This window comes from Larus michahellis, chromosome 14, assembly GCF_964199755.1.
Source record: "Larus michahellis chromosome 14, bLarMic1.1, whole genome shotgun sequence".
NCBI lineage: Eukaryota > Metazoa > Chordata > Aves > Charadriiformes > Laridae > Larus > Larus michahellis.
In genome coordinates this window covers 14,463,182-14,489,620 of record NC_133909.1, presented here as the reverse complement: position 1 = coordinate 14,489,620, position 26,439 = coordinate 14,463,182, and the positions used below count along the sequence as shown (strand labels likewise).

Below are 26,439 nucleotides of genomic sequence, written 5' to 3'. Positions count from 1 at the left end.
TAACTTAAGGAAAATTTACACCTGGATCTGGAGGTTGCAAATGGATCTTGAGTTCTACCAAATTTAAATTTAAATATTGATCCATTCAGTAAAATCTAAGATGAACAGAGGTATTACCTGACACATCAACATTCAGTTTGGTGGTTTTAGATGCTTTCCCTTGCTCCACCTTACAGAGGTATTCACCACTGTCCTCTAGAGTAGCTACTGCAGAGTATTTCAAAATTTTCTCATCTCGTACACTGCTCAGTATTGTTTTGTTTTTCTGGAGTATGATTTCAATGTCACGCATTCGGGCTACCACAGTTGAGCATTCAAACTGTATTCTGTCTCCTTCTGTAATATTACTTGAGGGCTTGACGCTCAGAGCAGGCTTTATAAATGGTTCTGCAAGAGAATACATATGAACTCATGACCCAACTTTTTAATTCTAGCAAGCAAAGAAATGTAAAAAGAAAAGCTAAGTAACTTACCCCTGACTGTAACAAGTGTTTTATTGCTGTGTTCTGAGCTTTCAAATTCTGATTGTACATATCTCTTAACAAAGCAATCAAATTGTAAAATATTATCTCCCTCCTCAACAGCAAATTCCACTACTGAAAAATTTCTGTATGGTTCAAATACATCTTTTTCTTTAGGTGTTGAATTCATCTTTGTCTTCCAGAAATAGAAATATAAAGGAGGTTCTTCTTCTGGCAGCTCACAACGTAATTTCACAACTTCACCCTCTAAAACTTCTTTTTTCTCAACAGTCAGGATTGGTTTGGTCATTCCTTAGAACAGAAAACAAGAAAAGAAACAGAACCTTGAATAATCCTGAAATAAACACTATCTCTGATGACTATGGTAGTGATTTATGCTAATGAACAGATGCAAATAATTTGCAAGAACTGAGCTTTTGAAGACAGTTCCTTTGATGTGTGGGTGCACGCCAAGGCACCTTCAGAAGAACAAAGTCCCTTGAGAGGGTAATACAATCTTGATGCAATGTGTGAAGTATGAAACTTGCTGTTTTGAAGGTAAGACCGCTTCCTCCTCAGTGTTTTCCACTGCCACTCAGAAATGAGCAAGGGAAGAAACTAAATGCCATGCCAACTTTTGTACCTAGAGGTGCAGGCTTCTGATGAAAAATTACAGACCCTGCACAACCCTGTAACTACTTAATATTGAATGAATTCTTTCCAAGTTGCTTTTCCAAGGGGAAAAATGGCACTTACGGTCAAGAACATATGGCTAGAAAGAGTATAGATGGAGGTGGCCGCTGTTCTCATAAGAGATGAAAGAACAAAACTGATATGACATTTTCTACAAAAGGAGTCCACAGTTCATACTAGCTTTGGCAATGACTATCACAAGGTCAGACTCTCTCTACTCCAATTCCACCTTTTCCAGTAATCTAGCCCCTCCCACACCATCATGTTTATGATCTATAGGCACAAGCTTTCACAACTAACACTCTCTCTAGTCTAGGAAACAGAGGCTCAGGACAGCGGGGATGGTGGCACAGGAGGCACAGATAGCATTCCTGACTGTCACTGATCTGCCATGTAGCCTTGGGATCGTGATTTCATTTCTGTGCCTTAACATTAGGATTTAGTACTAAGCTCTTGTAAAGTACTGTGCTGTCTATGGATAAAAAACACTTTGCAAGATAACCTATTTAGCACCGACTATTATTACTTCCCCATGAAGGTTGTTCCCTTGTGTCTTAGAAAACAACCATGTTTGAAGGAATACTCACCTTTTACCCAAACACGTAAGGAGTTACTAGATTTTGTCTTTCCACCTGCTTCCACAGTACATTCATAGACTCCTGTATCTGAAGATCTAGCCACAGATATTTCATATCGTGCATCTCCTTTGCCTGATACAGTCGTGAACACAACTTTGCCATCCTTAAAAATTGTAAAATTATGCTTCAGCTGGAAATCGGTACTTTTGCTAATATCAGCATGGCAGACAATTGACATAGGATCTCCGTTCTTTACTTTGAAAGACGGCTGAACCTTGATTTCAACTTTGTTGAAAGTAAAAACTTCATGGGGAAAAAAAAAAGATTTATATTTATTTTCAGTTAGTCCAACATAATACTGTTATCTCAAGCTGCTACATGTTAGTCACAACAATCAATTCGTTGTACCCTACTAGCAGGTGTTATAATTTTTGTGTCAGATCTCGCAGATGTTGACCACTCGCAGTGGTAGCAGCTTTACCTTCCACTGCACAGACATACTAGCGGCAACTACGGATTGTCACAGCACACGCTGTTTGTCTGCTCAGTCTTTGCCTTGGGAGACTGAGACGATTATTGATTTGGCTATGCTCATGGCCAAATCTACTGAATTCCCTAGAAGACACAGAGAACACTGGAATAGGTTTGCAGCTACTTCTTGGTTTTCCTTATTTCTCATGGTTTGTTGTCTTCAACCCTAATTTGCAGTAGATCTGAGAAGTGAACAAAATTTTACATTTATACTTGTCTGAATAAACTGAAAAATGACAGTAAAACTCTGCTTAGAGTTTTATTAAACCCCAAGCCAATTCATCCCCAATTAGCAGAAATCCCTGGAGTTATCCCAGTATTTTTTATCTAAAAGTAAGGTTAGGGTTATGTCATTCAGCAAATTCCGCTTTAAACATGTAACTCACAAGCTTGAGATAATCTTAAATCTCTAGTTTAGGATAACTAGAGCATAATATATTGGGTTCAAGTTCTACAAGCGAACATGTACAATGCCTAACTTCACGTTGTTGGCAGTCCAGCAGTCATATTCTCAAGAGTCCCAGAGTCCATACCCTGATTAATTCAAATACAGAATCATATACAGAAGCAATGCTTTCAATTAATTTAGAATTTAAATATGTTAGTCCCTGAAAAAATATACTGAATACAATATTCATATTTTAAAAAATTAATTGATAAGCACTTTAAGAAATAAAGTTTATAATAGCTTTAAGATATAAGTATAGTGCTTCTGTGTTTATAACTACAGCAATGATAAATAATTTGTAGCTTAAAATTTAGAATTATTAGAATCCTGGTATAACTAATATTTTTATTCACACAGCTAGATCAATAGGTGTAGAGAAAGATTTCTGAGTTCATTCATTTTCCCTTCATTTAGAACTTACAGCTTTTGGGTATGCCCATTTTGGCCTGGATTTGTATTAAAAATTTGCTACTAGAACAGGAGAGTTTTCTTGCATCTAAAGAAGTCCCTTGACATGTACACTTACCAGCTATTTATAAATCATCCTTGCTAGAGAGAGTTTTGGGCGTAAAACCAATGCAAAAGTTGTAAATATCTTTGCATGTGAATAGACTACATGACAACAAGAAGCAAACTTTTCCAGTGATGGAAAAAAGGAAGTATGCAGCATGTACGTGCTGGAAGTCAGCAAGATGATAACGTGAAAAGTGAACGCATTCCTTTCAGAACGCAAGCTCTGTACTCTGCTCAGACAAGAGCTTTTCTTTTGCAAGAAAAGAGCAAGAGAGAGTGCCCTTAACTTATATTCTATAATTTTATCTCCTTGCTTGTGGGCATGGAAGAGTTTTTTTAAAGACCAAAACAAAATGCTAGTAATTACATTTCCTCTCCCATCTTTTCTCTTGTATGCCTCAGTAAAGCAAATTACTCTAGGAAAGATTTCACCAAAACATGTATTAAAGTATGAGCAGCACATCTCTCATTTAAACACTATACCAAGAAACACCACCAAATAATACCTTTTTTTTTTTTTAAACATTGCCAAATTTTGTACCGAGCTGTAGTACCGCAAATCCAGATATACTCTGTTATGGATGCACAACAACAACTGAGGAATTAGTTAAATAACTTATTTAAAATTTGTTTGTGAAAAAAAAACTATCATTACCTACCTTTCTCCTGAGTGTAAAGTTCTGAACCTGGGAAAAAAATGAAAAAGATGTTATTTTTCAAAGCTTACAGATTGAGAGACAGTAACGGGAAACAATAAAAAGCCCCAACAAACCACAAATAAATCAGAAACACATTCACCCACACAGATATTTAGTTATCAAACTTACACTGCAAGAAAATCACCAGAAGAGCAAGATACATCTCGTTCCTGAAGAACAGACACTTAATTCCAAAATAAAACAATGTTCATCATCAGAAGTGACGCCTCCAGGTACCAAAAACAGGTTATGGTTTTTTTCTGTTGTTGTTTTATGGAAACAGATAAAATTTTGCCATCAAAATTTTTAAGTTTTCACAGATCTTCAACAGAAACTGGCTAGATCAAGTAATCGTTCCCATTACTGGAAACTGGAAATGGCAAACAATGAGAATCTATCTGCTGCTCACAGACAGATTACTGTTCAGGAAGTGACTAGACTTTTCCTGAGGGCGCCACCAAATGCATTTGCTTTGTTTAATTTCTTAAGGTGTATTAAAAAAACAAGAAGTTCCAATGACATTTATCCTGCAGTTCCTGTCAATATGGGTATTTTTAAGTCACGATTAACCATTTACGAACACAAATTACCTTTGCTATTTGGTCTCAGCAGATCCTTGAGCAAATATTTCCCTTCATCCTGACATGGAAACCTCTTTCAGAGAACACACGTACATAATTATTCATTTTTCCTCTTTACCTCCATTTATAGGTGTCTCATCTTTGCTGTGGTGAAGAACAGCTTTACACTAGGGCACACAATAAATTCCAATTGTCTCAGAAACCATAGTTACTGTTGTGTTAGACTAGAATATCGACAGATGGACCTCTCATACTATCATCATATATAAATAACACAGAACTGCACAAGATTTTATTTTATGTAGTTAGGACAGTCCAAAACATATACAATCATAAAACTTAAACCCCACAAGAAAAGAACCGGTTGGAGCTCTATTTCTCAGCAGAAATCTGAAGCAGCACTGGCACAATCTGAAATAGAGAATACGCTGTAGCGAGAGTTAAATCTGCTAGTAGCTTGAAACTTTGAATTCAGGCATCCCTGAGAGATCTTCTCACCTTTTCTGTGTTGTTTAGTCTTTTGCAATAGCATAAGTAGCCTGACAATACTGCAGCCAAACTGAAATCAGGGATGATTAATTCTGCATCCAAAACACTGAAAGCAGAAATTGAACAAATGTGATCAGAGAAGGAAAAGTTGCAAAACATCCCACTTCAGCATTTTGCCCTCAGTTTCCACTGGTACAAATGTCTGCCTAAGATACAGTAAGGAACCGATGTAAAATTCATAAAACTTGAGTAACTCAACTTCCTTTAACAAAATGGAGGGGGTTTCTCTGATTATGGATGAAAGCCTAAAGAAAACAGAAAGCCTAAAAAAAGCCTAAACACAAGTAAATCAGTAGCCATCAGCTTTGATGTAGGTGCAATTGTGCTGAAGATTAGTTGTGAAAAAAAAGTAAAATGTAATCATTATCCAAAATCTCATAACCATGACCAGTTTCTTGATATTCAAATGGGGAGGGGATGGGAAAGATGGGCAGAACAAGGAAGGCAAGAGGATTACAGAGAAACCTGTCCCAATCTTTCCTCTTCTACTTTTCTTACTTCATATGAATGTGTTTTTAACCATAAATAATCTGACATTGCAGAAGTGGCAGATTTAAGCACCTATTTCATTTTTCCAGAAAAAATTTACTCTGTAACTTTAAGGAATTCAATGTTGAGTACCTCTCAGTTGTTGAGGATATTCCTTCTCAGTTTATCAGTCCTCTTTTAAGTCAGACTTAAGTCATTCCACTTGATCCCTAACACTGACTTGGTCTGTAGGCTTGATAAACTGAGTTGAAATCATGCCCTTCAAAAAGTGTGTCTCAAGTTCTGTGTTGCAAAACTCCCTAAGTAATGATTTAGTTATCCTTGAAAATAGAGTGCTCAACTCTTAATCCTTTTGATTCTTTCCTTTGTAGACAGAGTCAATGCTTTCCTTTACTTGTTAAAAGTCTACTTAAAACAATGCGAAATACATACACAGAAGTCTATTAATGAGACATACAGTTCTCATAAGCTTCACTGTTTATATGAAACACCTTTTTTTTCTCCTGGGGTCAATGAAAACTGTATTTTTCCCAAAAAACAATAGTTTAAAGCTGTAAGCATACTTTAATTCTCGCATTACACATATAAGCACGGTATTTTGCAGAAGGAAACAGGAGGGAAACATTCATCTGATTCACAATGTATCAGCAATATGAGCAAGCATCGATCTAGCTATTTTGCAGGGAGGAAGTACAGAATGGCACAATAGTCATAGCAGTTAATGACTAAGAAGTAAGCCAGTTGACTAGCAATAGCATTTGTTCTGCTTAATCCAGTCTGTTTGAAATACACCACCAACAAAAGACTGATGGTTTGGGTGGTTGCCAACAACGGTCTCCAGAGCCAGGTAAAGGAAAAGAGGAGGAGGACACATGGCAGGTGGAGAACAAAGCTAGATCAACTTTTGCCATTGATAACAAAAATTAGGAAGGAAGGAGATTTCCCCCTTCCCCCTTTCCCCATAAAAGAATTCAGCAGGACATACAAAGCTCAGCAAAACCACAACAGTCTTTCCCACGGAGGGGACAAAGGCCACAGCAACAGAAGGAGAAAGTGAGTGTGGGCCACCATCCTCCAGAGTGAGCCAATATGGTTGAGTTCAGAACCAGGCTAGTTTCAGAATTGTGTGGAAATGACAGCTTTTAGGATGAACTACGTCCGGAGCAAGGTTTAATGGTGCCAAAACCCAAGGCTGTTGTGAGATGTCACTCCCAAGTGAAAGATGTTCCGTAAGATCTCACAGTCCGATTCGACTGTCATATTCTTGATAAGCCCTCAACATTGCCCCGGAGAAGAAAATCTAGGTGATATTGACCAAAATCCAAGAAGTAAATTCAGCTGCAGGATTTAAGCCAAAATACTTGGAAACTTGGAAGAAAAGCATTTTAAACATGAAAGAATGGCTTGAGACCATCTTCCATTGTTAAACTGGAAATCCAGATTGACTTAAAGAATTTAAACTTAAAAGTACTTGTCCCAGTAATACAGCTACATATTTTCCTAACAGTCATCTTATTGTAATCTCTCATGATACGTTTTTCTGAAATACAGAAGATGAAAGTTATTCTACTGTACGTCATATAAAGAACTCTATTCAGTCCCTATTATATTTCTGGCAAAAGTAGGATTGACCTCAAAAACACAACACATCTTCTGACGCAGACAGAATAGGAATTACAATCTGATGCAATGCTCTTTGAAACCTATGGGAATCATTACATTTAATCTACTGCCCAATGAATTAGACCCTTAAACATTAAAGTTGTGCTCATCTGGGAATTTATGATCCCTGTTTCTGCTGGCTGGGTGTCCCCTGCTACTTGCTTTTGTATGACATTTCCTAAAAACCATCAGTTCTGTCATCTGAGCAGAGCTTTGCCTAAAATCAGAAGCAAAGCCTATATTCCTAGCTAAGGGCAAAAATGCTGAATAAGATTTTCAATTTTTTCCCCCTGCAAATACGATGTTTTCAGCCAGTCCCTTATGACAGGAAAGGAAGCCAGGAGTTCACACCACATTTCAGCTGTTTGTTTTCATTTGCTCTCCAGCCGGCTGGCATGACAGTAGAGAGCACACCGCAGTGCCGATCTCTAGGACTGACGTCTTACTTCCTCACAGAGCACATGCTGATTCCAGCAAATCTTCGGGGCCCCTAAGCTTTGTCTCCTGGCCTCAAACGCCCAGTTCCTGATGGGAGTTTACTTTCTTCAGAAAAGATGAAGTCTCTACGTGTGTTGCCTTCAACTTCTATCCCACTGATTTAGTGACAAAACACTTCTCTTAAGGCAGCGTTCTGGGGCCATCAAATCTTGTTGCTGGTAATGGAGGTTCCACTTAATTTCTTGTATGAATTCACTGATTTTAAAAACAGTTAATTGCTATAAAGGTGTCTCTACCAATATTTAGGATTTTCTAAATCTTATTTAAAAATTTATAAAAATTTAGAGATCTGTGTCCATCTATACTGAAGTCAACACAAGCTTTCTGTAACAAAATCAAGAATAGAAAAGTACCTTTGATTTCTAATCCCACAATCCCTGATGCCTATAATCGTTTAATCATTTTGGTTCCTTGCAACTGTGAACTATTTTGCTTAATTATCACTTCCTATTTCAGTATAGTCATAGATAATAGAATTATAACAAACGTTGCTGTTTTCACAAGTCTAGACAAATCCCTGGGGAACTGGGAATGAACTGCGTTTGTTCTAGATATTTTTTTGGGGTATACTGTCTTCTCTTGAATGTGGGACATTTGCATCATTTGTCTTTATTTTAAAAGTGTTTCACTGTACCTCCCTAGGGAAAAATAAAAAAATTAATTTTATCCCTGGATTTGAATATTTACAAAGAACATTAAAGAAATTAACATCTTTCTTCCAGAAGTCTGGAAGTTCTACAATTTACAGAAACTAGATTGCCAAAAGTTTGTGCCTCTCAGAATAAATTGCATTTCACAATGGCACCATCTGCTGGGAGATAACCACTACAGCAAAGCACAGATTCCCTTCTCTTTTCTAATTAAACCTATGATTAATGATATCTAACACCTACTCCAAATGGCAATATAAATTAGATCCGGAAAAGCAACTGAAGGAAGCAGGAAGCTGATAATGAGCTAATATCGCTGAAATCTTGCTTTTGAATACAAGAGGAGCTTATTATTGCTATTTGGCTTTAGACTTCCTTACCGATATGGTGCAACATTGAAATTAACACTGGGAATCTGAAGTCTTGGCTTGTATTTCATGTAGCATGCACTTTCATGTACCTTAGAAATTCATCTAGACAAAGGAGAGAAATTTATTCTTTCAGAGGTGTGGAATCTATTTGTTGGTTTACATTATGATCGTGGTCTCTGATACCACCTCTCAAACTTTCTCTGTTCCAGTAGTATGCGTAAATGACTGATTCTACACCTTGAAGACATTTTTAACTGCTGTCTTCTACTGGGTTAACAAATTCCTCAGATTAGAAGCAGACATCACAGACTGTGTCACTATCACACTCTGTGCTTATCTGGCAACATACCAGAATTTGCACTTGTTTTGCTTAACATCCAGCATTGCTGGATGCGGCAGAAAAACAGCTTTGAGCTCTGCAATAATATCCATTGCAGAGTATGGACAGTGCCAGAGAAAAGGTCAGAACCTTCTGGCTGGAGACTGAATTAACTCTGGAAATATTTTTCCTTCTCTGTACATTCCCATTGTTTTTGTATTGCTTGATGAGTCTCCAAGCATTATTCCATATCAGTTTCATAAGTAAAATTCAGTTGGTAGTCACTCAACAAGCTGATCCAAGCTGACAGAAAATCTTTCAGCAGACTTTACACAAACCAAGAGGAAAAATTTATCTGCTTCCTGACCTGCAGCAGGTGTCCACACACAGCCGTTGCTGCTCCCGATAACTTCTGGTTAGGATGCACAAAGGGGAGATACTCCTCAGAGCACACAAACAGAAGTCTGAAAAGGGCTCGAAAACAGACATAGTCCTTGCAGGTTTCTTCTTTCTTTTTTTTCACGCTTTTTTCATTCAGTATGTTAAGCATTCAAAGTTAAAAAAAAAAAAAAGTTAATTTTTGCCAAAGGTGAGGAAGCTGAAGTTAAAATTGCACCTATGAGTTTGTAATGATGATTAAGAGCATAGTCCATTTTTTTAACCTGTAGTTTCTCATACCAATTCCTGAACACATTTGTCTGGAATACTTTTCAGACAGAGATGTCAGAATTTATCGCAAGAGAAATGCATTAGTAACCTCAGTCTTTTGTGCCTCATCAAAATTTTTCTTTTTCCTTTTTTTGGGGGGGGAGGGAGAAAGGGGGCAGAGGGAAGAAGTACCATTTTAAAGTATTTCATCTTTGGGGGACTTGGGAGCTGTGAAGTTAATCAAATTGGGTACCCAAAAGTACCTTTCACCTGCTGACATGTTCCTTGCAATTCGCAGTTCATTCACTACATGAAAATTTGCATTCAGAACCCGACGATCACTGCGAGAAATTTAAAACTATCTTAAAACTGCATATAGAAAAGATCCTTTCCTCTTCCACTCTTACTTGTCCTCTAGAAAAACAACCTCCTCACAATCAAATACGAGGCAGTTAAAATAAACTGCTGACTTGCTGCCCCAGGCATTTTGAGTAGGAGTGTTAAAATACGGTATTCTGTGATGATCTAGCCATATCAGTAAAACCTTTTTTCAGACAAAACAGAAGGAAGGGCTTAATTTAATTCATCACCAGACATAACTGTCAGTATATGGCGATTTCTAGCAAAGCATTCTGCAGACATCTACCCTAGCAGATGCTCTTCCAGAACGGAGGACCTCTCAGCGTAAGAAACTGGGAGTGGGAATAACTTTAACAATTCTGCTGAAACATGCAAATTTCCCTGGAAGCCTAGAATAGCACAGATACAGTGTGAGGCCTTCACAGCCTTACTACAGAATGCTATCTCACGCTATTTTCATTCTCAAGTCAAAGAATTGACCTTGTGAATGAAAGCTCAGTTTGGCTCTTATTCTCTTCCACCTGCTTGCCTCAGGCAGAATATTGTCACAGCACCAAGTGACACACACCTCCCCTTCAGACTTTTTAACTTACTTGTTTTGGCTGGATGACTTCTGTTCCTTACTTTTTGTTAAATTTATTCAGTTCTTCCTACATATAGAACCACATTAATTCCAGGCAGGAAACTTGTAAGTCTAATAAAAAGGGAACTTGAAGCTCGCACAGTATCTTATTGATGCTATAGAACTCTATGTATACGTATTGAACTGATCAACATCATATAAGTCCAAAGTCGATGGCCAACTCTGGCAAAAAAACAATCAACATGGAAGTAAACTTTGTTTACTACTATCTAGGACACTCTTCAAACGATTAATGCACTAGTGTTCAAAGGTAAAGTCAGTATTCAAAACCTCACAGAAAAGTAATGCCAAGGGCTAATTCTGCCTTTTTTCCCTGTTTCACATTGATCGTATGGCCAACCAGATGCCATATGTTCTCCTTGCTGAAGGACAAAATAAGACAGTAATATTTTGCCTCGGAGTAATACTACAGGATTTAGTGAAGCTCATTCTCTTAAATCTGGGACACTTCCAGCACACGTGGAAAAAAAGTACTGCCTTAAAGCCTTTTACAAAGCCACCATAAAGACGCTATCCACCTTCAGATCTGCTGAATACTCATCACAATTATATCCACATAAACCAGCAGAAATTAAAAGTGTTATTCCAAGAGTAGTGCTTGAGAATAAGAATGCATCATTGGCATGCACAACTCCCATGAGTGCACACAGTCTGCTGGATTACGCTTTAACGAAATTTTAGTACATCCAGCCCTTCCTTGCCCTTATAGGACTCAGTAGTCAAGTAAATTTTTCTGGAAGCTTCTTTATATCTACTTAACTTAATAATTTATGTTATGAACTTCATCTGAAGTCCCATTTTCTAACCAGGACATATTATTACTCCCCCAGTGGTGATCTAGCAATTGCAGTCTGGATTCTATACAAACTTCATCAGTAAGCCTCAGCTACCAACTTCTACCGTAACGGTTCAAAAATCTTTTTACATAAGAAGTATCTCTATTAATGCTCTGCAAAGCAATTATGAAAGTCGAGAAGCAAACAGGTATTAGAGCAGTTGAAATAGTTATGCACAACTATTGTAATGTTAAATGAAACACAGCTCTTCCCTGTAATCCTACATGTATAGTTGAGATGAACGGGATGTGTCAAAGAAAACATATTCCCTCCTATTTCAGCCCCTAAACCCAAATTTCAAGGGGAAAAAACCTCAACAAAACAACCAAAAACCACCAAAACAAGCACTGAGGACACAGATGCACCGAACCGCAGGATCTCCTCCCGAGGTGAGCGTGGGAGCAGGGCTGCTCGGCAGAGTCCAAACCAGCCAAGAAAGGCACGGAGAGCTCTGGAATTGCCCTCCTCCCGTCCCAAACGCAGACCGGTTTTCTGAACCAGCCCCTCGTCCCTCGGCACCCAGGCCGCGTGTCCTGAGGGGACCAACCACGCTGCCTGCACACACGTTATTTAAAGCTGCTGCCCTCGAGAGATCCTAGTGACAACTAAACTTCTCTTTTTTACGGTCAAAGTCACAGCTCACAATAACTACTCGCTATTACACACCGAATCAGTAAAGCGTTCAGTGCCGCCTCCCCCAGCGGCTCCCCGCAGCAGGAGGAGCGGGAGGTGGCTGGCGGGCTCCGTGACCCCTCCGCAGGCGGCCGCCGGCTGTGCGTGAGGGAGCCGGCAGCCTACGGCGCCTCCCACCCGCCCTGCCCGCGCCTCGGGGGAAGGCCCAGGCCCCCTCATCGCCCGCAGCCACCGGCGGGCCGGCGCCAACAACCCAAACCGCCGCCAGCACCGAGGGAGGCGGCCGCGGGCGGCGGGGGCTCCTCGCCACAGCCCTCAGCGGCCTCCCGGCGGCTGCCCCGTGCCGGCCGCACCCTCCTCCTGACAGGAGGGAGAGACCGCGGCCTCCTTCCACAGCTTTCGGGACACCTCTCCACCTCCATCACCTAGCTGTGAGCGTCTTAAGGCCCTTTTTTTGTGGTTTTCTGACAAAAAAACAGGCTCCCACAACAGGAAGATGCACGAGCGCTCATGGTTCTTCTCCCAGCAGCTGCATTTTTACAGTTGCTTCCTGCCAGCTGCAAAAAAAAAAAAAAATTCCAGTCTTGTGGTTAGTTGTCAGCATTTCCATAGAAGAAACATTTGTGAGGGTAGGGTGGAGGTTATCTTAAAAGAAATTAAATGAAACAAGCAAAACAAGGAGGAAGGAAGTTACAAAACTGTGAGGAAACAGAGCAGGCCTTGAGAGGGATTTTGCATTATACAGAAGAGGACGGACTCAGGAGGGCCTTGTCTTGTTACCTTCAGAAACTGGAGACAAAGAAGTAAGAAATAAGGCAAAGATCACAACAACGCTTTTAAGTAGTATGTATACTTATATATATGTATATGTAAGTAAGTCTGTATAAGTAGTCACTTCTTCACATACAACAGGGCCTAGAGTTCTTCAGAAGGCATTGCCCATGTATAGCTTAAGATCGCATTTACTTCACCCAGAGGATGACAAATAAAGGACGTCTACTTGGTGTAGCGATAATTATGTAGCTTTGTATTACTGATTAGATGACCAAATTAGTCATCAAATTCGTTTCTGCAGTGGTGTTGAACTCAAGTTCCTGATGAGATTTGTACTTTCTAGTACAAGATCTCCCTTCCTCACAGCTTAATAATCGAAGTTCGACCAAAATAGTTCCCTAACAAGCTGGCTAGCTATAAGTATTTATTAGCATCTTAAAACTTCTATAGATTGTTGTTGTTTGGTTTTGGATTTTTTTTTTTAAATTACATTGCTGCTAAAAAAAAACGGTAGCACATATTCCCTAATTCTCAGCCATATGATCACTTGCATTATTTCCGGCAAATGTGTGACTGTTTGATATGAATCAGTGATCTCATTCACTTGTAAAGAGCAGTGCAGGAAAGATTATATACAGTCTTGCATACTGCATGGCAGCACAGTTCCACCACACAGTTTTTCACATGGAAAAACTGCTGATCATGTCAGTTACATCTTAAATAACATTTGGTTGTATCCCAAACTGCTGTTCCTCACTCCGCAGCTTTTTCTTCTGACCACTGCTCTGTCTGCCATAGGCTAAATGTAAGTGGAATATTACAAAAGTCTTTACACAAACATCAGTAAAGATCAGCGCTGTTTCCATATTTAGGACTTCCTCAACCCCTAGAGCCACTCCTCGAAGATCTCCACCAGCTGCCCTGCTCAGTGTCAAGAAGATGTTTTTTCTTACAATTCTGCTGTTTTCCTACCGTAAGCCAAGGACATACTTCTTACATATTACAAATCTTTCTAAACAAGAACCATTGTTTCTTGTCTGAAAGCTTTCTTTTCTTCTCTTAGTTCAAATGTCTCATCAGATTCAGAAAACTACAGCAAATGGCAAAGGTAGGTTCTCTTTTTTTGGCTTCGGGTTATGTGTTGAAATTGACTGTTAACAAAAAAAATAGGGGAGGGATTTAAAAATGTCCAGAAACTTCATGTAAAATTAAATCTTTTGCCCCTGTCTGTGCAGTGAGGCAGTTTACAAGTTTCTTTACAAAGTCAGCTGTCTCTTTGCTGACCTGTATGTACAGTCAAAATTGCTTTAAGTTGTTAAAACGTATTTTTTCCCCTCTAAGTGTCATAATTCATGTTAGTCATGACTAGTTTATTACTATTTTCTATGAAAATACAGTACGAGTTTTTATCACAAATTTATTTGTATAATCTCGTAAAAGCAAACTAATTTGATAGACTGTCAAGGCTCCTGCTGCTAGTATTCAGAAGTTCAATTCTGCCTTTTTACATATGGCCACAAATAAAATACTGCTTTTACTTTCAGGTTCACGTACTACCTCTCAACTAGCATATAAGGTTACTTTCTCCTACGATTAACATCCCATTATATTTATGGTTATCTTTTATACTTCTATTATTTTAATTGCTGCTGTAGTTCAAAAGTATTTTTGTTAGTTCATCCGGATACATCAGTTATCTTCGTGTGTACATGCTCTCTTTTGCTTGAAGACATGCATTTTTCATCGTTTGAAGCTGCATACTGATTTTGAAAAATATAAAGTTGTGTTGCCCACTACCACAGGTGGAAAAGAAATAAAATAATGACCTGTTTCAACAGAAATAAGGATAGCCTGGTCCTCAACATATTTTGGGAAAATTCTGAGTTTGTTGGATGATAGGTGCAGTGAACTCACTCAGAAGTTTCTTCTTTCCAGAGATGCTGTCCAATCCCAGGCTCATGTCTGTTCAGAGGACTTTGAATGTAGTGATGAACCAGAACGTGAGCCTCTCCTGCCACTCAGACTCTGGATCTCCACCTGTCACATACACATTGTTTAAGCACAATCAGAAGGTATCCACTTTAAACAGGCCAGACTTGACCCCCGCTTTGTTTAACTTGACTATCAACTCTGCCAGTGATGTGGGTGAATACAAATGCAAAGCTGAGAATAAAGCCTCCAGTGACGGGAAATACAGCAACAGTCTCAACTTCACCCTTATAGGTATGTCTGGCTGTATACCTTCTCAGCTCATTTATTTTGGGGGCACATAGCCATGCGATGCATCTGCAGCAGCAGCAGTCATCAGGCTTTTGTTTGCAGCAGGTACTGTTTTGGACCGCAGTGTGCACCTGCCTTGATTGCGGAGCTGAACTTTATGGCAAATCCCTATGATTTCATTAGGAGTCTGCAGCGTGACTCTTGTCTGGCTCACTCAGCCCTCCATCCTCAGTGCCTGTCTCACTTGCCAATGTTGCTGCTTAACTGCGAGCCTTCCTTTGGAGCTCGTCCTGTACTCAGTGATGCAGTCCTTTCAGTTTTCTTTTTACAGAGCCAATTTCCAAACCAGTGCTGAGCTCACCCACCTCTCAAGCAAAGAAAGGCCAGAATGTGACCCTGTCTTGCCTCTCGGAGAACGGCTCTCTTCCTATCACATACGTCTTCTTCAAAGGAAAACAAAACATCTCTCCCCCAGTGAAGATGCACAAGAGGGAAGCAGCTGTGATTTTTCTATATATCAGTTCCTCTAGTGACTTTGGAACCTATAAATGCAGAGCTGGAAATAGCTTTCGCAATAATACAAAATACAGCAACAGTTTCAACTTTACAGTAGCAGGTGCGCATGCATGAAAGTTTACCACTGTTGATAAACAGGGACCACACAAAATTCAGAAGGTTGTAACAATGCAAGTTTTTTTAGCCAGAAATTTTGTTCCTGAAACGTAATGGTCAAAATATAATTTTTGACAATACAAAAATAATCAGAGTTTTTAAAATTAATGCAAAAAAGATAGAATTCCATGCAGCCTAGATAGTAGGAGAAGTTGAAGTGACCATGAAGGATGACTTACTTTTACAAGAGACCCCTTGTCCACCTTGGGGAGAGTCTAGTTTCATTTTTCTCTCTCGTCCTATGAAAGGGAGAGTCTGCTGGCACCAGCAAGCTCCCTTCCTTCTGCTGTGGCAGTGCGCACTTTTACATTAACCACAGTTAATCCAAAAGCTGAAAGAAATGCAAAGTCTTGATATTAATTTACAGAAAATACTTAGAATATGAAACAACACTTCATTGCAGAAACACCTTTTTTTTTTCTTTTTGGCAGAAGAGAGAAGCCATTCTCAACCCCTGATAATTTCTCTTGGGCTGATCTTACTACTACTCATAATAGGATTTGCTCTCGCAATTCCGTTTTTCATAATTCCCTCATATAAAGCAAGTGAGTTATTTGAATGTCTGTTTTGTTTTCCTCATTTATGTTGTCAATACATTTTAGTGTTTGAACATCATGTTACATGTAGAGTTATGCTCTTGATATTTTAGGATGTTGCCAAGTCTCCTCTTAGCCAGCATAGGAACCTAACAAGACATTGACAAGGCAAAACCTCTGAGCTATGTTTTCGATGGCAGCTCTGGGATGGGGGAAGCAAAGCAACATGTAATCTAATCTAATACACATAAATATTGGAAGGAATTGGACATCACTGATCTTAGTAAAGAAAGGAAATTCTATTTAAAATGCCCTTAGTTAAGGAGTAGTTTTTATCATGAAAATAAGATCTCCAAGTATTAAAAAAATATCATGGAGCTGTTTATTTCCCTCTAAGAAAAAATGATATATGTTTATAGGCATGTTTTTCTCTTACAATTTACAGAAAAACTTAAGTCTACCAGGTCCTCAACTGGCCTTACTTCACCAGTGAATGCAGAAGACGCTGAAAGCTACGTCATATACACAGAGATTGGTAAGTTCATGTTACTCCCCGTGCAGCCATGAAACTTACTTGTGGGAGTTTGGTTGAAGAACGCTATTATACCATTTGTAGCTGGGATGGGCAAATTTCTTCAGGTACTGCAAAAGCAATGGAAGGGGACTCCTACTACCACTCAGTGAGCAAGCTAACACTCCTACTGACTGTGCCTGGCAGAGGCATTATTTTAAGTCTCTCAGGATCCATGTTTGGCACTATCTGGCACCCACGCAACCAAAACTGCAACTAGTTAAATGAAGTTCTACACAAAAATCTACTGTAAACAGCAGTAAAATGACGAATTGCATTCAGCAACTCATGGTGAGGACTGAAATAGCCATAACAGAGGAAAAGAAAATTAAAGATAGTAAGTCGATCAGAGGTGCGATGCCCATTTACTAAGAGACAAAAGTGGGCCACATGCAAGTTGTAGAAAAGTAAAACTTACATAGTTTCTGCATTCTGTTCAAAATTGTTCAGTACAAAATAGTTCTTCATTCCAGGTGTCTTAACTTTAACAAGACTCAAAGTCACTTCAAACTGAAATTATGAAATAATGCCAGACAACAAAACAACTGACCTACATAAAGACATTGTACTACTTCAGTTGCAGAAAACGCACAGTAATGAAGATGTTACATGAAAGCCACCATGCCATTAACTTGTAGTTTTCTACACTTGCATTATATGTGAATGTCAATATTTTCAAGGGAAAACAAAACCCCCAAAACAAACCAACAGCAAAGGTATTATGTTTCCTGTTTCTAAATATCAAAAGGGGGACCATTATCTCAGAACAAATCTGCCCTCCTGTTCCTGTAGGAGACAGGATGGTAGCAGCTCTGCTGCCTTAGCTCGGTGCTCGCTGCAGCCAGATATCAATCAGCTTTCTACCCACACAGCCTGCAAGGACAGTGACAATAGCTCTGGTGAGGCCCAGGAATGCTAAAGCACAGTAGATTTATATTCAATATGGAATCCTGCTGCTTTGTTTCAAGATTATTAAAAAAAAAAAAAAAGATCTGGTCAGTCTCTTGTAATTGATTTAATTGCTGTTCATCATCTTCACTCCAGAGCCTGTTACATCAGAAGAATACGTCAACTTTCCTATTATAAGAAGAGAAGATGAAAAAGGTGAAAACCTCAATCTATAATTGTGAAACATCTGATGAGCACAAATACGGTTTTGGGGAATCTTGCTGGGGAGAGGCAGGGTTTAGATACTAGCAGTTACATACTGAAACTGCTTACTTACTACAGAGAAATTAAAATAAGACTTTTTTTAGGGAAAAAAAAAGAAAAAAAAAAAGCCCAAATAAAAAGCTTATCACCATCCTATGACCCAAAAATTCAACAGCTTCATTATGAAACCATGGAGGAGATGTTATTAGCGACCAAATTGCTGATGGTATATTAATTCTTCTTTTGTGTACCTGCACCAAAAAAAGGAATTACGAATTATGTTATTCTGGCTTTTAGCAGAGAAGGCGGCATGCGCTACAGTCTATTCAACAGTCTTCATTGGAGACTAAGTACAAGGTAAAATCTCTTTTGTGATTAACTTAATCATGTATTTTTAAAGAATCTTTCAGTCCTCAGATGTGATACGTACCACTAAATCTGCACAGAAAGAGATGACGTTTAGATACTAGTTTCCTGGCCTTATTATTTTTAGACAGATAATATAGCTCGTTCTCTACTAGCAAGCAAAATCCCAAGTCATAATCTCTAAGGACTTCAACTTAAAAGAAAAAGCAGAACAGATAAATATTGGAATTAACAAAGACCCAAATAGCAATCCCATTAGACAAAACAGCAGCTTGTTGCCCAAATAAAAAACACAATGAAACAAAACAATGCCATCACTGTCAGGTAAGATCCTGCAGGACACAATGTATGTCTGGCGTTACATGCATCTCATGAATAAGCAGAAAGGAATAAATGATGTAAAGCTTTCACACAGACCCAAGTTCCTGTACATTTAACAATTCTCCTGAAATAGAAACTGGATTGTACACAAACATGAGATAATCAAAAGGCTTTAGTCAAGTATTAAAAAAACCAAAAAAAACCAACCCAACCGTGTTCCCCTCTTAGGCACATGCTGAGGATCTGTATTTGGCCTCTGTACCTGCTGTTACCAGGCAGCAAGGATGGCAATTTCTCAGTTCAACATTACTTCAGCTCTCAGAGTAGGGATAGGATGCTAAAAGTAACATTTGGGACAGCTAACTCGAAAAAACAAATTCTGCATCCTGCTACAGGCTGTTTCTTACATGTTTCTGGGTTGTTTTAATGTCATTCCATAGCCAGCTTATGTAGAGTTCCACAAGTTCAGGAAGTCACACAGCCACGCTATGCTAGGCTTGCATTGTATCTAGCATTATTACTCCATGCAGCAAGTTATATTATTTAGTGTATAGCAGTTACAAATAACCCATATATAGTTAAATAAGTACCACATTAACAGAAGAAATTTTTAAGGCAAGTTGCTGTGTTTCATGGTATCAATGACTCTCAGTGGCTGCATGCCTCGTTGCATACACCTTAAAGCACTTTCAGACAGTGACTTAAAAAGCTGTGCACACATAGTACCTCTACAGATCAGAATCACTCAATTTCATATCTGTACAAACTCTTGTATCTGATTTTGACTACAACACCTAGCTATAGGATAAATATGATCACACATTAGTCCTTTTCCACCGTTTTCTATGTACAGACTTCTTTTGTCTACAAAAGTGCTTGTCAAAAACTGTTTACAATTTATTTCCTCTGTTACTCTTGGTAACATATTTCTGATTTTTATGTTTATCGAGTGCAAGATGAAATAGCTTAAATGCTGAAGAACTGAGGCCATGTGATTAAAATACATTCTACAAACAGACAGTAGAAAGATACTGACATTATTAAAACATTTAAGATTTGAAAGTCTTTTATACAAAATACCATTTTACGGCAGAGACCATAATTGTGTCAGCAATACACAGATGAAAGATGAGTTTTTAGGTTAGAATGGAGTATTTTCAATAAGCTAGTAAAACTGAAGACATGAAAGAAAATATGGTTAACCCTGCTAACGAGGGAGAAGTTTGTCCCTTCCCTCTTTTCAAGGTCACCTGGAAGACCTAGATGGTCTAGATTTGACAGAAAACAGATGCACCGCCAAGTGTTAGTGGAACTATTTGCAGAGAAACCACTGAGTCCGTGACACCACAGAAGTCACTTCAGGCACAGATGTTTAAGAAATGCCTTTTATTCAATGAATTTAAGTTTACGCATTTTTGGCTGCCGTTACATACTTAATTAAAAAGTCCTTCAGCCTAGAAATGTGCATCATTTCCTTCATGGTTGTGTCTCTGCTTCTCAGCTGGACCACTCCATTCTCTAGGGTGGAATCAGTTATCAAGACGGTGAAGAGAACGCTCATCTCGTCATACCTGCAAAGAAAAGCGCACAACTGTTACTGCTTTTGGTGTACAACGAACTCAGATATGTACAAATGACTGTAAGCTGTAAATATTTATTCTGCTATGCTGCACTAAGTTCCATGTGAAGACACCAGTGTTCTTGTTGCCGTTCATTGCCTTCCTGATTACATTTCTTTAAATTATTTAGTTACTTTAGTACATAAAAAGAATGTTATTTAGTGACCTATTACAAGAATATTTTTGTAGAAGCAGAATATACCTTTTTTTTGTTATTTAATAGCAAGGCTTACTTTGAAGACTACTGTATATGAACAGTCGTATTTATTTTCTCTTGGGGAAAAAATACTCATCAATATGATCAAGGTCCATTGACATGAGCAGTGGTGTGCTCAAAATTCACTCCTGATCAACAAATCACCTATGAAACCTTCAAATGGAACAGCAGGTTTTATCTGCATAAATAATTCCAATCACATACGCTAATAGTAATGGTTCCAGACTTGGAAGAAGTTTTAAGTTCAGGACTAGATGCAGTGTGCTATTTGAAATAGTACTTAAGAATGAAACCCAGAACCAGCCCAGATGCACGAATGGGAGGTGAGGGTGGGAAACACTTCTGCGAGCTTATGACTCATCTTAAGAAATTTATTTTCAATAGGAGAGTCTCTAACAGGCACTTCACAGTTCCAGAGAAACAACAATAACATGTGAAAAGCTTATACTTCACTTAATTTTAAAAATGAACTGACTTTGCTCTTTGTAATAAAACTAATTGAATCCAAGTTTATAGTTCGGGATACATGCCTTCAGTCATGTGGTTACTGCACTCGATGACTTCTTACTGAAAACAGGCATATTTTCGCTAGTCCACAGAAAGTCATCTTTCACCTTCATAGTTTAATTTACAAAAGACTGTTTCTCCTTACTTTGTATAAAGCTGTTCCAGAGATACCTGCACGGTTTCAAGATAACCCGGCCATACAGAAATTCTGTTTTCTGACAGTTCATTGAACAATCCTTGACAAACCTGTGTTTATTTAAAAACAAGATTTAAAAGACAGACTTTCAGGGTTTGAAATCCTTTACAAAGAAACCATTAAAACTCCACTGTGGGGTATTAGCATTCCTAGCTGGTGTTCATTTTCTGGCTGAAAGAATCTCAAAAGTAGAAAGCAGCTTGGCAATTAGATCTCCATTTCTATTTAAAAACATTCCAGTGTAATTTTCCTCCCTTCTGTGAGGGCTGACTTAATAACTGGCTTAAATAAAAACTTTAAAAAATCCTTCCGAAGATGTGACCCATGCGTTAAAATAATCCCTAAAGATTAAGTTGAGAGGGGTTTTTTTTATTTATTTTCCTTAATTTTGCATGGAACAAATATGAACTCTATTAACAGTACCGAAAGCAGTGTGCTAACGCAAGGAAGGCACCTACTACCCACCCTCTGCAGCGCACTCCTTCGGCTACAACTCACGAGCTGCACAGCGGAAGCACAGAGAAATCCCTGCAACCATGAATCTTTGAATCAAAGCAGCAGCATGATTTTCCCCAATGAAAACAGGTTACATGGAAAGTCAATGCTCAAAGTTAAAATACTTTCTTACAACATACCTGTCTCAGCTCCGTTGTTGGACCTTTTCCTACATCCAAGGCCACTTTAAGAGGTGCTAAACAAGGATGAAGCTTAAGTACCTAATAATTTTACAAAAAGCAACAGATTACCAAATGCATTTAGTGTGAAATTCTAAACAGAACTAGGAAATACTAAATTTTTTCACTGAAATTAAGGTTCTAAACATGCCAAACATTTCTCATAGCACAAAATCCTGAATTAGAAGCAAGCTGTATTTTATATACCTAGCACACATGCCAGCTTGGTTAGCATGGCAGAAATTAGTCCATTTTGGCCGAGCCCCAGAAAAGAGCTGAAGTTTTGTTAGCAGAGCTCCATCATCTTTAACGAAGCCAGAGTGATCAGAGACAGCCCAGCAGACAGTTACCAATCTACTGCCTGTTCTTGAAGACCAAATGGCTGTTTGATTAACAAGTGCTGTCTGAAAACGAGCACTCTTAACTCCAGGAAACCAGGGTAAAAGTGGAAATAATGATGGTCCTTGGGAAATGCCCCCCTACCACCCGTGACCCACTTTTTCTACTCTTCTCAGAAACCTTCAAATGCCGCTGGAAGAGACAAACTCCTCTTTCCCACCAACAGTAGCTACGTTCCAATTCCTCTTAACTCCTTCATCACTTGCACGGCAAGAGCCTATGTCTCATCAGAGAGGAGGTAAAACAGGAAAGGTGACCTCAGAATGAGAGAAAAATTGCCTATGCAGGTGAAAAGGGCGGCAGAGGCAGTCCCACGGGGCCAGCCTGTTGCGACCAGTGAGAAGTGTTCTGTCTGCACCTCTGGGGGAAGGGAACAGAGGATGGAAATGTGGAAAAGGGAGATATTTCCACGCTTGAATTTACCACGTTGTCTGTGGGGTTTGTACTTAGACCTGCCTTGTCTGCCCTGCCTTGGCCCTGACATGACCTTCCATCATCCGTTCTTCCTGACGCTTTCTACAGAAAGTTACCTTTCTCTGTGAATTTTTCTTTTTTGTTAATGGATTCTCAGCTAGCTGTAGAGAATCAAAGAGGTACGCTAACGCTCCTCGGTCCAGATTTCCACTCACAGAGAGAACATGAGGAACAACATTCTTCCTTCCATCTCGACCCTGAAGAGAAAAAAAACAACCACACAGGGATACCTCAACTACTGTCTCAAAGGGCCTTTTAAATGTATGAGACATTGAGCTCAAGCACCCTTATTACATTTTAAATACGTTCAGACTTACATTTTTAAAAGTTACCAGCAACCTTAAAAGCATAACAGTAACTAGCTAAGACTGTAACACCGGGAAAGCGGATCGGAACAGGATGGAATTATTTTCCTCTCCTGCCTCTCTAATCATAAATTCAAATCTATGGCAAATACACTCAGAACTCTGCGTTTTCTTTTGGACGTCTGGAAATTACTTTCCAGTGACCACAGGGATCTGTCCCCGCGTTCTGAGAAATCACTATGTAACCCACAGTTTTGTAGGTTACGTTACAGTCTTCTGCCTCCCATAGAGAAATAAGCTGCAAAACCAGGAAAAGCAGACAGGACTGTCCCAGGGAGGAGAAAGTTGCAATTTACTGGTAAAATACCAAGTTACTCTCGTTTTAACTGTTCAGCCTGACTTTTCAAACATTGCCATTCACTAGAAGTTTGTCCCTCTCCAGCATATTCACTCGAAAGGTTTCCCACTGGTGCATTCCCCCTTCCAAGCGTGGTAACTTCTGTAACGCCATTTACAGTGTTCATAATTCACTCATCCACATATACTTCTACATATACGGAACTGGACAAGCTAGCGAAAGAAAAAACATTTACAGGTTCTTTTTGATGCGAATTTAACACTGCAAAACACAGACTGAGTTTGTCTCGACACCTACTCACAGATACAGGTAAAGGCTACACAACTGACAACAGCTGTCTTGTCAAAATAGCTCATTTCTAACTTAGAAGAATTAACTCCTTGCAAAAAAAACCCCAAAACAAACCCAAAACATTATTTTATCTGCTTTTGAAAATGAAGGTCTGACTGTAGAGCATCAGTGATACCGTTTTTACAACAAAAGAAGAAAAAGATAGTCATAGGCTAAGCAGTGGAACCATCAAAGAAACCATTTCGCTCACATGTTATCTTTATCAAAAAACTTTTTAATATAGTAAAGCTTACAAGTAATTTTGAACTATCCCCTGGATACATCTGTAACAGTTCAGTATCACCAAGGTTCTTCAAAGTTTCTATTGTTTCTGTGCCCCAAGGAAAGCTGTAATGTAAATTAAATCCTCTTCTTCCTTCTTCATCCTGAAAGTCACTGCTGCTGAAGTTAGACGGGCCTACTGCAAACTGAAAATTAAACATGTAAGAGGTGATCACTACTGTGCATGCTGTATTAACTACAAAAAAACAAGTCTGTAATGCAACATGAAGTCTGTGATTTTCAGCAAAAGATTTTTATAAATTGCAGCCCAAATCTCTGTTGTTTTACAGCATTTTGATCTCAAATCACTTTCAAACACAAACCATTTGCCTTTCTGCAAGTCATGTTATAAACTACTTAACAGGTCCGTCATAAACTAAAGTAGTTTTTCCACTTCTCACAAGAAACACGTGCATTTCAGTGACAAGAACTGGCTAGCAATATAAACCATAAAACCGATCAGGGTGTCTGTTCCCCCCCTCTTTGAGATGTAACAGCGCAGACAACGTTTCCCATGGGCTGTTACCTTTCTCCACCATTGGAGTCTCTGGCGTAACCAGTAATCGAGCCACTGTCCTGCAGTTCTGGGAGAGCTAAACCATGCAAGCAAAGACGTGGTCCTTTCGCCTATTCTTTAAACAATAGCAAGGTCAGCAAGTTAACTCCTTCAAAAATGACAGGGAAAAAGCAAGAGACAGTATTCAAAAATAATTCAAAAGTGAAACAAATGCAAACAGTTGGTTTACATATGGAAAGGGATTAATCCCTCTATTACTCTACCTGACAGGGGTTTTGCTGTGGTGTTCACTTTCTGGAATAGAGTGAAAGCATACTCCAACTTGAGCGAGGCCACAAGGCAGCCTTTTGTTCACCAATTCTAAGCAGCTAGCATATTGCGCCAAAGCACCTGTCAAAAGACAAATCGCTAATTCTAGTAGTCACAGGAAAAATTTTATTCTTTTAATTCTACTGAGAGTTAATGCAATACATGTGTTGTTTGTATGTGCAGTCCCACTAGCGTTAATGTTTTTCAAAGATTAGCTCAGCAGCCTGTAGCCCGATTCCTCCAGGTACTTTTGACACTGCAATTTTAACGTGCCTTTCCCCTAATTACACGGGACAGCATCCGATGTGCACTTCAGCATGAGCTGCTCAGGCTCTTGAAAAGCACACAGGCTCTCAGCACGCAGATTAAACTTTCCCAGCGCCCCAACACCAACTGGAAAATTCCCTTAAACGCAGCTGCTTCGCCCCCATCAAGAAAAACGCGAGCGGGCCCCCAGCGCTCGGAGAGACCCGCCTCAGCCCGCGGCGACGGGCTCGGGCTCGGGACGTACCGGGGAGCAGGCTCTCGCGAAGCACCCCCGCGCTCCGCAGCAGCTCTTCCAGAGAAGGACCGCCGGGCTCCCGGCTGCAGCCCCCGCCCCGCAGGGCTTCGCGCAGCGTCTCCGAGCGCAGCAGCCGGAGCCCCTGCCCGGCCGGCGCAGCGCCGGCGGCGGGCGGGCCGTGGAGCGGGGCATCCACCGCCAGCACTTGCTCTCGGAAAGCCAGAGCCGAGTCCCACCACTGGGACGCCAGGTTGCCCCGCAGCGCGGCGCCCAGCGGCCCGAAGCCCGGGTGGCAGCCGCTGAGGTAGTCCCGCCAGGCCAGCGCCGGCCGCCGCTCCGCGCCGCCGCGCAGGAAGTGCCGCCGCCAGCACACCTCCAGCAGCTCCTCCCCGCCCGCTGCCGCCGCCGCCGCGTAGGGCCGCGACGGGGACCCGGCCTCCACCCCCTCCGACCCTCGAGCGGCGGGCGACCCCCACGGAGCGCGGCCGCACCACCGTCCCCCTTGGCGGCAGCCCAGCGCCATCTTCCTCGCCTCCCCCCGCCTCATGGCGGGGGGGGGATCACGGACAGGGCGGTCACTGCGCACGCGCCGCGTGCCCTCAGGGGCGAGCGGACAGACGGCGGCCGCGCACGCGCGCTGACACTCCGCCGCCGCGGCGCTTCCCGCCGCCGCCCCCGCTTCCTTCTCTCCAGGGGCGGCCGCTCTCTTGCGCACGGCGGGGGCTCTTCCGCCGCCGGCATTTCGTGTCCTTCCGCCCAGCCCCGGCAGCCGGGACCCCGGCCGAGGCGGCAGCGTCTGGCTTTCCCCGTTCGGACGCGGCAGCCCCGAGCGCCCGGACGCGGGGACGAGTCTGTGGGCTGGGGGGAGGAGCGGGGGTGTGCGAGGACCCTGCCCTTCCCCATCGTGGGAACAGCTGCACGGGAGGATTTCTAGGGGAAGAGCCCACACGGATCCCCTCGCAGCCGCCACGCGTTGG

General features: G+C 40.5%; 3 protein-coding genes and 1 long non-coding RNA gene across 10 annotated transcripts in view; 1 reads left to right on the top strand and 3 right to left on the bottom strand.

Annotated features, from left to right (window-relative positions):
* Positions 1 to 4,381, bottom strand: part of PECAM1 (platelet and endothelial cell adhesion molecule 1) — a 34,309-nt gene extending 29,928 nt beyond the window's left edge. For 4 of the 7 annotated variants that reach the window (XM_074607608.1, XM_074607615.1, XM_074607609.1 and 1 more), the window contains exons 1-5: positions 4,052 to 4,331; positions 3,884 to 3,910; positions 1,742 to 2,035; positions 474 to 773; positions 118 to 387 (exon numbers count right to left, since the gene is read on the bottom strand). In XM_074607608.1, coding sequence (XP_074463709.1) covers positions 118 to 387; positions 474 to 773; positions 1,742 to 2,035; positions 3,884 to 3,910; positions 4,052 to 4,085 — 925 coding nt within the window. In that variant the 5' untranslated portion in view covers positions 4,086 to 4,331. Of the gene's footprint in view, positions 1 to 117; positions 388 to 473; positions 774 to 1,741; positions 2,036 to 3,883; positions 3,911 to 4,051 lie in introns of all 7 variants that reach the window. The other 3 variants (XM_074607610.1, XM_074607614.1, XM_074607613.1) reach the window with 2 other exon arrangements.
* Positions 4,382 to 4,593: 212 nt separating this feature from the next.
* Positions 4,594 to 14,275, bottom strand: LOC141751212 (uncharacterized). Its single transcript, XR_012589903.1, has 3 exons — positions 9,409 to 14,275; positions 8,732 to 8,824; positions 4,594 to 5,098 (listed from the first exon to the last, which is right to left on the bottom strand). It is a non-coding gene; the product is annotated as an uncharacterized LOC141751212 (long non-coding RNA).
* On the top strand, positions 13,814 to 20,485 carry MILR1 (mast cell immunoglobulin like receptor 1). The gene is made up of 9 exons (XM_074607607.1): positions 13,814 to 13,908; positions 13,999 to 14,043; positions 14,871 to 15,158; positions 15,487 to 15,771; positions 16,259 to 16,372; positions 16,809 to 16,898; positions 17,979 to 18,038; positions 18,384 to 18,443; positions 20,275 to 20,485. Exons 1-8 carry the CDS (start codon positions 13,875 to 13,877, stop codon positions 18,434 to 18,436), a joined length of 969 nt encoding a protein of 322 aa, XP_074463708.1. The 5' UTR covers positions 13,814 to 13,874; the 3' UTR covers positions 18,437 to 18,443; positions 20,275 to 20,485.
* POLG2 (DNA polymerase gamma 2, accessory subunit) lies at positions 20,141 to 26,333 on the bottom strand. The gene is made up of 8 exons (XM_074607606.1): positions 25,472 to 26,333; positions 24,915 to 25,041; positions 24,661 to 24,766; positions 24,107 to 24,280; positions 22,916 to 23,056; positions 21,948 to 22,028; positions 21,262 to 21,362; positions 20,141 to 20,344 (listed from the first exon to the last, which is right to left on the bottom strand). Exons 1-8 carry the CDS (start codon positions 26,007 to 26,009, stop codon positions 20,179 to 20,181), a joined length of 1,434 nt encoding a protein of 477 aa, XP_074463707.1. The 5' UTR covers positions 26,010 to 26,333; the 3' UTR covers positions 20,141 to 20,178.
* Between the last annotated feature and the right edge of the window lie 106 nt (positions 26,334 to 26,439).